At 39.6% G+C, this 11986-nt stretch overlaps 1 protein-coding gene across 1 annotated transcript in view; it reads left to right on the forward strand.

Annotated features, from left to right (window-relative positions):
- Nucleotides 1-9763, forward strand: part of CAND1 (cullin associated and neddylation dissociated 1) — a 38412-nt gene extending 28649 nt beyond the window's left edge. Inside the window, exons 9-15 of the mRNA XM_080935520.1 lie at nucleotides 772-913; nucleotides 1177-2670; nucleotides 3443-3538; nucleotides 5628-5797; nucleotides 5877-6041; nucleotides 7106-7213; nucleotides 8905-9763. Coding sequence (XP_080791646.1) covers nucleotides 772-913; nucleotides 1177-2670; nucleotides 3443-3538; nucleotides 5628-5797; nucleotides 5877-6041; nucleotides 7106-7213; nucleotides 8905-9129 — 2400 coding nt within the window. The 3' untranslated portion in view covers nucleotides 9130-9763. The remainder of the gene's footprint in view (nucleotides 1-771; nucleotides 914-1176; nucleotides 2671-3442; nucleotides 3539-5627; nucleotides 5798-5876; nucleotides 6042-7105; nucleotides 7214-8904) is intronic.
- The last annotated feature ends 2223 nt before the right edge of the window (nucleotides 9764-11986 follow it).

Below are 11986 nucleotides of genomic sequence, written 5' to 3' on the forward strand. Positions count from 1 at the left end.
TGTTGTAAACTGTTACTTACAAACCAGAGGATGGTATAAGGTAGGTGGTGGGTGGAAGACATAGATAGACTGATAGATGATTGTCACATGGAGAGATGATAAGTAGACATAGAAGCGCTGAACTTAGAGAAATTGCTTAGTAGAACCACTAGGAATTTTGAGAATTCTTTGTTGTCTATTTCTCAGTTCATTTTTGTGTTAGAGAGTGTTTAATCTCTTTCTGCTTTGCTATTGCTTGATTAGTTTTGGGGGGTCTGTTAATAGCCTCGCATCGATGAGCCATTAGTAAAGACTATGCTTCAGTTTTGCTAAAGATGAGAGTATTTGGATCAGATACCTGAATTCTTCCCTTCTGCTTGTACCTTTGAGGTATGGTGTCATCGATTGCAATAGCAGACTTAAAAAAAAAAAAGAAAAAATACCCAGTTTGTTATTTTTCTCCCCACAATTTGCTCTTCATTGTTTCTATGTATAAATTTGCTTACATTTTTAGTTGGAAACTATTCTAATAGTGGAGACTTGTGCTTGTTAGGAAGCTTTTCTGCAGTTTCCTGAAGCTGTCAGGCAACTACAGTCACTAATGAGTATGTACAGCTAGTGCAGTAGATCTGAACTTGGTTTCTATATACTAGTGCCTGTCTGAGCAGGGGTGTGGGAGCCGAAGTGGAAATGTGACAAAAAGGCAGATTCTTGCACCCTGCTCCTATGAGTTGTAGAGTGTGTGGGACACACCTTCGGATCAGCTAGCTGACGGCTGTATTATAATTGCAGGTTCCCAACATTGTTAAAGCCCTACACAAACAGATGAAAGAAAAAAGTGTAAAGACCCGGCAGTGTTGTTTTAACATGTTAACTGAACTGGTAAATGTCTTACCTGGGGCACTAACCCAACACATTCCTGTTCTTGTACCAGGTAAGTGCTTAAGTGCTTACTAAGCACGTAAGTAAACTTGAACAAATGTTTCACTTACTAGAGAAGTTTGTGATAATTTGTACTTAGAAATTTTTAACCTGACCATTTTTAACGAATCAGGTTAGATCCTTGTAAGAAATGGGAGTTAATGTTTCCTATAGATTATATAATGCAGATGGAAACTTTAATAGTCTCTGGGGAGTGGCTTTTCATTCTTTTTGAAAACCGCGTAGAAATGATTGGATGTTCTGTCGGCTTTTCAGGGATCATTTTCTCACTGAATGATAAGTCCAGCTCCTCGAATCTGAAGATTGATGCGCTGTCCTGTCTGTACGTGGTCCTCTGCAACCACTCTCCTCAAGTTTTCCATCCCCATGTTCAGGCTCTGGTCCCTCCAGTGGTTGCTTGTGTTGGAGACCCGTTTTACAAGATCACATCTGAAGCCCTTCTTGTCACTCAGCAGCTTGTCAAAGTGATCCGTCCTCTAGACCAGCCCTCCTCGTTCGATGCAACACCTTACATCAAAGATCTATTTACCTGTACAATTAAGCGCTTAAAAGCAGCTGACATTGATCAGGAAGTCAAGGAGAGGGCTATTTCCTGTATGGGACAGATTATTTGCAACCTTGGAGACAATTTGGGTCCTGACTTATCAAATACACTTCAGATTTTCCTGGAGAGACTCAAGAATGAAATCACCCGGCTGACGACAGTGAAAGCACTGACACTGATTGCTGGGTCCCCTCTGAAGATAGATCTGAGGCCTGTGCTGGGAGAAGGGGTTCCTATCCTTGCTTCATTTCTCAGGAAAAATCAGAGAGCTTTGAAACTGGGAACCCTCTCTGCCCTAGATATTCTCATTAAAAACTACAGTGACAGCTTGACGGCTGCCATGATGGACGCGGTTCTGGACGAGCTCCCTCCTCTCATCAGCGAAAGTGACATGCATGTGTCGCAGATGGCGATCAGTTTCCTCACCACCCTGGCAAAGGTGTACCCCTCCTCCCTCTCAAAGATAAGTGGATCTATTCTCAATGAACTGATTGGACTTGTGAGATCACCTCTGCTGCAGGGAGGAGCTCTGAGTGCCATGCTAGACTTTTTCCAGGCTTTGGTTGTCACTGGAACAAACAATCTAGGCTACATGGATTTGCTGCGCATGCTGACAGGTCCAGTTTACTCTCAGAGCACAGCTCTTACTCATAAGCAGTCTTACTATTCCATTGCCAAGTGTGTAGCTGCCCTTACCCGAGCATGCCCTAAAGAGGGACCTGCCGTAGTAGGCCAGTTTATTCAAGATGTCAAGAACTCGAGGTCTACAGATTCCATTCGTCTTTTAGCACTCCTTTCTCTTGGAGAAGTTGGACACCATATTGACTTAAGTGGGCAGTTAGAATTAAAATCTGTAATATTAGAGGCTTTCTCATCTCCTAGTGAAGAAGTTAAATCAGCTGCATCCTATGCATTAGGCAGCATTAGTGTAGGCAACCTTCCTGAGTATCTGCCATTTGTACTCCAGGAAATAACCAGTCAGCCCAAAAGGCAGTATCTGCTGCTTCACTCCTTGAAGGAAATTATTAGCTCTGCATCAGTGGCAGGCCTTAAGCCATATGTTGAGAACATTTGGGCCTTGCTGCTAAAGCACTGTGAGTGTGCGGAGGAGGGCACCAGAAATGTCGTTGCGGAATGTCTAGGGAAGCTCACTCTTATTGATCCTGAAACTCTCCTCCCACGGCTTAAAGGGTATTTGATATCGGGTGAGTATCAAGAGTTCCTCATGTTTATTGACAGTTAGTTGCTTTGAAAGATGCCTAGTGAGGAACTACTGTCTGCATTTTAAAAATCATGTTTAAAGCCCTGTGTGTTGAGAAAGCTGGAGCATGTGTTGTAATATGGAGTGATAATCGAAGGTACTTTGTTCCTCAGAAGGATGAGGTCTCATTGGGTGAGGCTTAAATACATGTGATCTAGTTCTTCATGCTGACTGCATTTTAATGTTATTTTGATATAAAATGTAGAAAAACAACTGTCAAACTTAATATGAAGACCTTGGAATACTTATTAAAATTGCAGAAATTACTGAGTTTAAAGGTTAAAAAAAATGAGAAAATACTTTTGATCTGTGTTTATTCAATTAGAATAAATAGGTAGTAATTTGTAAAAGACTTAAGATAGTGTTTAATTAAATTTTTTCTCATTAAATTAATAAATTAAATTATACATTTAACCAGTACCTTTTGTGAGGGCTAGGTCCTCTTGCTACTTCCCTGGATCGCCTCCTTTCTAGAGGACAATTTTTTTTTTTAAATCTAGTAAGCTTGGGTTTTTGTTTTGTTTTGTTTTTGTTTTGTTTTGTTTTAAGATAAGAAAACTGTTGATTTAGTATCCTGAGAATAGAAGATATCTTTTTGGGACAATGATAGTTTTATACTGTTGATATTGGTTGTTCTGTGACACAGTTGTAAAATGTCATTCCTGGACTTGGGGAGAGCATACCAATGGACTTGCAATTGCAATGTTTTTGATTAGGGTCGTCATATGCCAGAAGCTCGGTGGTTACAGCTGTGAAGTTCACCATTTCTGATCATCCCCAGCCTATTGATCCACTGTTAAAGAACTGCATAGGTGAGTGGCAGCAACACTTCCTGCTTGGCTACTTTGGGAAAGTACAAAGCTTTATTAAGGTTGTTTGTTCTGATAACGAAAGCTGTCACTGAAAATGTTTGTTACTGGGGAAGTAACACATACGCAAGGTAATTATTTCATTATTAAAATTATTTGTGGGCGAGAGAGATGGCTCAGTGGTTAGAGCACTGACTGCTCTTCCAGAGGTCCTGAGTTCAATTCCCAGCAACCACATGGTGGCTCACAACCATCTGCAATGGGATCTGATGCCCTCTTCTGGTGCATCTGAAGTCAGCCATAGTGTACTCATAATCGTAAAATAAATACATCTTTTTTTAAAAAAGAAAACAAAGGCTATTTTTAATACATAGTTTTCGAAGTTGAGCAAATTATATTTATATAGGCTCTTTATAAGCAAGAACTACCAAATGATTGTGTTCATCACTGAAGCAGGTAAATATGTCAGAATACTGAAACAGTAAACCTAGTTGATAGTCATATTTGTTCATGTCTTTTACTCTTTTTTTTTTTTTCCAATTCACTTTATATCCCACTTACTACCCCCCACACCCCACTCCCTTCCTGGTCACTTCCCTTTGGGTAATGTCTTAATGAGTAAAGCAAATAGATATTAAATCTCTGACCAGTCAGAACTTTTCTCCCAGTATAAATGTGTTTTACTTGTTAGAGTCTTAGTTTTTAATGGTTGCTTGGAACCCTCTAAGAGATTCATGGAGAAGTTCCCAGAAAAGGTTGAAAAACCTAGGAACAAAAAGGAGAGAGCTGGGCAGTGTTAGTTCTCAGAATTATTAAGAGGAAATGCCCGGAAAAAACTAGAGCCATCCACGTTTCTATTAGATAGGAGTTAGCTTCTGGTATTCGAATGTTCTGATGGCCTGTTTTATTCTCAGCATTGGTTCCCCTAATGTCAGTAGTAATTTAAAACCCATGGTGTGGAAGTCGTGTTCTCTTAAGGACTGGTGTTGGGAGTACAAGGGAGGAGACTAGGGTATGGCTAAGGAGATTGAGCCTGCTTCTGTGTGCAGGAAAGGGGTCGGGGTAGGCAGCAGAGATGCAGATGGGTGGTAGTACTGAGACCTAGACGTCTAGTCCTTGGTGTCTGCATAGATAGACTTAAACTTTCTGTTATGGAATTGGGATGGGGAAAGACCTGTAGAAGCTTCTAGAGTTTGAGCAGTTGGTCTACCAGCATGCAGTGCTTGTAGTCCTTACCCAGTCATGTCTGTCAACTCCCTTTGTGCCCTCATTTCCCTGATACTCTGTAAGATTGCTGATGATAGAGTTGGGGTCATATAATGAGGGATAATTAGTGCCTATGCAGCCCCTCTATTCATCAGATGCTGCTCAACAAACAATATGCATGTGCCCAGTGGCCCTCTCCACGCAGTATCTTTATATATTGATTGAGAAAGGAAGGGTCTGGACTGAAAGTACCTGTTCAAAGCTTTACAGTTAATACAGAAATGATCTGACTCTGCGTGGCCTTAAGGGATGAACAAATCTTGTTTTTACAGTAGCTATATATTTGGCATTTGACTTGTTGGGTTGGTGTTTCCTCACTCTCCCATGCTTTTAGTGATTCCCATGCTCCTTGGTGAAGTCACAGGTGATGTTAGGATGTAATTCTCTGTCCTTTGAATTGTATCCGTGCCGAGTCTGTATTAAGCTCAGCTTCTTGCCACTCTTAGGGAGTTGTAATGAATTTCAAGGTGTTAGGTTTGTTGGTTACTAACTCCATCACTTTTGGGCAACCCGTGTACTTATAAACTATAATAAAGATAGTGACTCAGAGCATTAGGTCCTGCTCTGCCTTCTGCATTATTGGTGGTCTGTCAATGACTGTCAGTGAAGAGGGTGCACACATTTAACACCAGTAGCTTAGGTCCATGCTGTTGAAAATACATTTTTTGGCTCATTTAATCTTGTGCCTGGTTTTTCTGTGACCTCCATTTTTTCCCTCAATGAAGAAATAGCAGCGATACCCACACTAAGTTAGTTTAGAGAAAAACAATCTGAATTGTGTTTTTAAACTTGGCATGAGTGGGTTGTTTCTCTTACAATTTTTTAGGTGATTTTCTAAAGACTTTGGAAGACCCAGATTTGAATGTAAGAAGAGTGGCCTTGGTCACATTCAACTCTGCAGCCCATAACAAGCCGTCACTGATCCGGGACCTTCTGGACTCTGTCCTTCCACATCTTTACAATGAGACAAAAGTCAGGAAGGAACTAATAAGGGAGGTGAGTGCCTGAGACCACATCACTCCCTGCACTTTCTCTCCACTGTCACACACTTGCATGCTTCTTCTTGTTTTAACAGGTAGAAATGGGTCCGTTTAAACACACAGTTGATGACGGTCTGGACATTAGAAAGGCAGCTTTTGAATGTATGTATACACTTCTAGACAGCTGTCTTGATAGACTGGATATCTTTGAATTCCTAAATCATGTTGAAGATGGTTTGAAGGACCATTATGATATTAAGGTAAGATATGAAATTATGCTTGCAATTTGCTTAGCTGTATAAATAAGAAAAATTAATCCGTCTACCAATATTTTGTAAGCATCTTACAAACTATGTGCAGAATCAGTAGAAAGATTACATTGGTTAATACACGAGCGTCAAAACTTCTTTTTATCTAAGAAGGAAGAGAAGTGGACCCCAAATGCTTAAGAGATTCATTTCCACCTCTTTAATGAACAATACCTACCCATATTTTTTGCCTAAGCATCAGACACATTTTAATGCTGAAAGTGCAGATCTGGACCTTGATGAGTAGCTAGCCAATAGTCATGTTGCTTCTTAGGCTTAGAGCATGTGTTTTGCTTCTGTTTCGTGTTTTTTTATTTATCCAATTCAGTCATTTTTGTTGCAAATATGTCAGTAAGTGAGAGACTTCAGAACAAGTAAATGAATTCTGTCCTTTTCATGATACTCTTTAATAGGGCCTTTGGCCTAGCAGAGCATAAGTGGCACTGAGCAGTTATCTGAGCTACAAAGCTGGAATTCCAGCATTTATGATGCAATCCCATATATTCATAGTCCAAGGCGAAAGACTATTTTAAAATGCTTTTTGGATTTTGTATGAATTTGAGTCATGGTAATCATATGCCCTCCCAAAATCTGGAGAGTGATATTTCTATAAGGTTTTCCTTCCAGTTCATCAGATATCTAATTCATTGAGTTGTAGAGGCATTTATTTGCTCATTAGCTTTGTCAGAAATTGTGAGTTTCCTGCCTTCTCCCCTTTCCTGATGGACGGGCCCACAGAATGGGTATTTTAAGTGCTTCCCACCCAGGTGTCTGATGTGCAGTCAGACTTGAGACAGTTTCCTAGTTTTGTGTGGTAGGACCCCATATGGAAGCTGAAGTTTCTGGAGCATTCACCTCAGGTTTCAATGAGTCTGATTCTGAGTCTTGGATTAAATTAAGATGATGTTCTCTAACTGGCATACTAAACATTTTTCTACTTAAGAGAGAAGTGTCAGAATGTGGGGGTTTCTTGCATTAGAAAAAAATCTTTTTTTTTTTTTTTTTATTTCTAATAGATGCTAACATTTTTAATGTTGGTGCGACTATCTACCCTTTGTCCAAGTGCAGTGCTACAGAGGTTGGACCGACTTGTTGAGCCACTTCGTGCCACATGTACAACTAAGGTAATTGTTGCTAGTCATCAACTTAGGCTACATTTGGCATAGGAATTACAGGGTATGGGAATGGGCTTTGTTATTTATTTCAGATGAAATGTTAAAATGTTTATGACTGAATTTTTAAATTTTTAATTACTATGTGAATATTTACAGAATCTTGCTCTGTAGATAGGCTGGCTTTGAACTCTCCACTTTGCTTGTTTCAGCCTCCTAAGTGCTGAGATCACAGGCACATGCCACATGTCTACCAAGTGGAAATTTGGTTTTGGTTTGTTTCATTAAATTTATTTAAATATAAACAAGAAAAGCCGGGCAGTGGTGGTCTCATTAATCCCAGGCTACAGAGGCAGGTGGATCTCTTGAGTTCAGAGTCTTGCTCTACAGAGTGAGTTCAAGGACAGAGAAACCTGTCTCAAAAAAACCAAACAAACAAACAAACAAGAAGTCTTACCTTTCAACAGACAAAATCTTTCTCTTGTGACATTTTGATTTCTGTTTCAATGATTTCAGCTCTTTTTTAATTTTTAATTTCTGCCTTTTGGGTTTTGTTACTGTTTTTCTAAAATTTTTTGGATATTTGAGGTAGAATCTCACTTTTAGTAATAAATGAGTCAGTCAACCAGTTTTTAGTGAAGTTATACAAATGACAATAATTAATGAAAGGACATTATCAAGGAAATCAAAACTGTTTTAAGATTTTCATCTCCCTGTCTCCAGAAAACAAAACAAATAATGTACTAGCAAAGTGCCAGGAAAAGGGGATTCTGGCATTGTTGACAGAGACGCCAGTCACTGTGGAAATCAATCTGGCTGATTCTCAGAAACAAAGTAGCCACCATGGCATACTCTCCTTCTAAGCAGTAGAGATACGTGTGACCATGCTTATTCACAGTAGGCAACTAGAGTCCTGGGCATTCATGTAGATGAATGGATTGATGACGTGTGACGTGCATATATACATATGCACACATACAGAATGACGTTAGCTATTTTAAAGGGTGACATGATTTCTAGGAGAGAGTAGACCTGGAATAACTGTGGTGAGCAAAACAAGCCAGACTCAGATAAATGTGTCTTCCTCCCTCCCTCGTGTGAATTTAGGCAAAACAAACAAAAATCTCCAGAACAAACACAGAAAATATGAAAGTAAGAAGTAAACTAATATCTATAATGTGGGTAATAATGTGGGTAAGATAGAATCAGGCTTCAACGATGAAACATTTCATTCTTTTTGGGAGGATGCCTAGCTGACTTGAGGAAGATGCTTGAAATGAATCTTGGGAAATGAAAGCTTCGAACCTTGAAAATGAAACACGTTTAGTTGTGCTTTTATTGATGTAATTATGTAAATAAGGCATGTGTTGGAATAGTGTTTGGTGTTCAGAGAAGATACAGTTAAGTACTTGGTTTCTTGGTAGGGCCAACTTGTTTCAACTAAGTCAGCCTGAATTTTCAGTGTTTTGTTTGTTTTTTTTTTTTTGTTTTGTTTTGTTTTTTTGTTTTTTTTAATAATAGAACTTGTGTGGAATAGCTCCTTCTTAGCTTGTGTCTTAAAGTCTGATATCTTCCCTGCCCTTGAAGAGCAGTATGACTCTGGACCTGGGAGGGAGTGGCTTCACACCACTCCTAGGAGTTCACCTGCATCTGCTTTGTTATGTATGTTACCGCTTGTAACCTGAGCTCACTTTGTATTGCAGGTAAAGGCAAACTCTGTTAAGCAGGAGTTTGAGAAGCAAGATGAATTAAAGCGATCTGCCATGAGGGCAGTAGCAGCTTTGCTGACCATTCCAGAGGCAGAGAAGAGCCCACTTATGAGTGAATTCCAGTCACAGATCAGCTCCAACCCAGAGCTGGCAGCCATCTTTGAAAGCATCCAAAAAGATTCTTCATCCACTAACCTGGAGTCCATGGACACTAGTTAGATGTGTGCTCCACGTGAGGACCATTACATTTGACCGCACAATGCACTGAACCGACAAGTTGACCACAGACACGGAGAGAAGTGTCGAGAGCTTCAGGATGTTCCACTTTCATTTTCATTCGTGGGAAGTTTGTTCAGCTTTCTTCCATTGTTTTTGTAGCCTTTACTTCAGAAATCTGTATTTCCATGATCCAGAGGTTGTAAAACCACTGATGTTTCAGTGGTTAGGGCAACGTTTGAGATGGAAACTAAAGTTTGGATTTATGGAATGTGGAAATAGGGTCCAGTATCTGTTTGCCCTGTAATGTGTAGGATTAAAATGTTAAAACTTTATGACCATGGATTTCTTGGTTTTGTAAATTCTCTCATTTTAAATCAGTTCTACAACACAAACCATGTTTCTTTCCTTGTAATAACCTCTTTCAGTGACATAAAATGATTTTAACTGGCAGATAAGAGTCCATTTAAGATATGTTATATTTCGGAGAGATTGGCATCTTAGCAAAGATAATAAAGTATCACTTAAGTATAAGGCTTAACAATATCCCCTTGTGCACACTGATTTTGCATGAACAGGTTTACAAATATGTATTGTCTGTAACAGCATGTACAGATTCTTTACAATACACTTAAAATAAGCAGTAGTGCAATTTCTCAGCTACTTCTGCACAAAATACTACCTGGAGAGAGAGGAGTTAATGTTGGAACTGGTTTTCTCACTGCCAGTGTGAATTTACAGATGTTTCCAGCAAATCACGTCACAGGAATTTACAGCTTTTTACTGTTGTAAATTATCTCGCATTTAAATGCTTGGTTTTCCTCATTCCACATTTGCAGTGTGTGTTTCCACCTAGCAGTTGTCAAAGCCAGACTGCTTTATTCCTGTGGGAAGGACAAATATCTCTGAAGTTGTCCATCATTCCTTTTGTTAGATAAACCTTACTTTGAGTTGAGTGGCACCTGCCTCCCCACCCATCTTTTGAGCTGACTTCCCCACTGTCTTTGGTAAGTGTTGTATTTGCTGGGCCAGCAAAGCTTTGGCGGTTGTTTCCATTGTCGTTGAAATTTCACCCAACATTCTGTGAGCTCTTTCTCACCAGCTCCCTTCACGTTTGTGCTGTTCTGCCAAGGAAGTGCTGTTCGAAAATGAGAGCACTCTTAATTCTGTGCACATACGGTTTACATGTATTAGAGGGCAGCAGTTGTTAAATCGATCAGTTTCAAGTGCTCATCTTGACACCTGCACCATTAGATGTAAAGCTGTGAATTTAAATACTGGTCCGGCTCACAGACTTGTGCCGTAAGTCAATGCACAATTGTTCAGGTCAGAACAGACTGGCCATTAGATGAACAGCTTGGCTTTGAATATCCCGTGATGCCGAGGACATTGATTGATACTGGTGAGGATTTGATTATACATTGGCTGGTTAGATGAAGTTGGTGCCATGGCAAAATATGGCAGGTAATCTTATACCATAGTTTGCATAAAACAAATAGGAATTTATTTTAGTACATATGCACTATGTATTACTATGGTATAGATTTTGTGAATAAAGTTCAATTTGGGGTTATGTGATGTGGTTAACAGTGGGTCACAGTACAAGCTCTGAGACTGAGCAGATAATGCCTGTGTTTCATGACTGTTAGTTACCTGTAGTTAAACCCATAAACTTTCATTGGTTGCCTTCCTCCCTCCCCCCCGGTTTGTTCTGAATTCAAGATACATCTTATGATTTGTTTTTCTGCGTCTTGCAAATCAACTCATTTTCCTATGTCACTAAATTCTTGTATGCAGAAAATACTGCTTTAATATTTAAAGTATCACACTACCTATACATACAGAGCCGAGGAAGTAGACCCCTCTATACACAGGCCATCAGAAGAGCACAGGGCTTCAGTGCTGAGCCACACGGATACTGCGGGGTGACGTGGTCCAGAAGTGGACTGGAAGCAGCAGACTCACCGCCACACACACTAGAAAGACAGCTTCTGCCAGGTAGTTCTCCACACGGGGGGTCCTGGAAGTCAGTGGTGTGGGGGAGCAAGCTGATGGCAGTTCTCATGAATACGACGAGATTACTCTAGAACTATATGGAGGTTTGAAAAAGAAAGCTCAATGTACATTGAGCTTTCTGTTTAAACATAGGAAGAAGTCTGACCTAAGAAGTTATTTATAAAGTTAGGATTGAGTGCACCTATTTTAATTGTCTATTTTATTAGTGATATCTCAGAGCTGCCTAACTGCCAGCGGTTAGGATTCTGAAAAGATTGGAGTATGATGGCTTTGTTAAATGTTTGTATATTTACATAAGTTAATCATAATTAAACAACCAAATGAGTCCTTTTTAGTCTTTACATTCCTTGGGTAAACAATAACATAGGGAAATAAACAGTTCTATGGGATGTTTTGATATTTTTGTATCTAGCTTAGCCTCAGACATGAAGCCATGGTTGAAGTTCACAATGTTGAAGTATAGAAAATCCTCAGCTGCTGAAGAATTTAATTTCACTTACTTTGTTCCGGATGTCTTCAGAGCTGCGTTAGTCACATGAAGAAGTACATAGTAATGCCTTATAATAGGAGTAATATTTTCTGCCCACATTAAATTTGACTGCTACTCTTGAGGAAGCTGAGGTAGGAGATCATGAGTTCAAGGCCAGCTTGAACTGCATAACAAGACCCTTTCTCAAATAGTGTGTTGTTGGTGTGCATGTGCGTGAATCTAAGTTGTCAACGTTAAATTTCTGATTTTCGGATGTGAAAGTTTTAAGTAAAATTTGAATTGCTGCTTTTACTTGAAATTTGTCTTTTAAGCTGTCTTTAATTTCTGTAGAGTGGAAAATGGACATTTGGTTAT

Source organism: Micromys minutus (genome assembly GCF_963924665.1).
Source record: "Micromys minutus genome assembly, chromosome: 22".
In the NCBI taxonomy this organism is placed as follows: domain Eukaryota; kingdom Metazoa; phylum Chordata; class Mammalia; order Rodentia; family Muridae; genus Micromys; species Micromys minutus.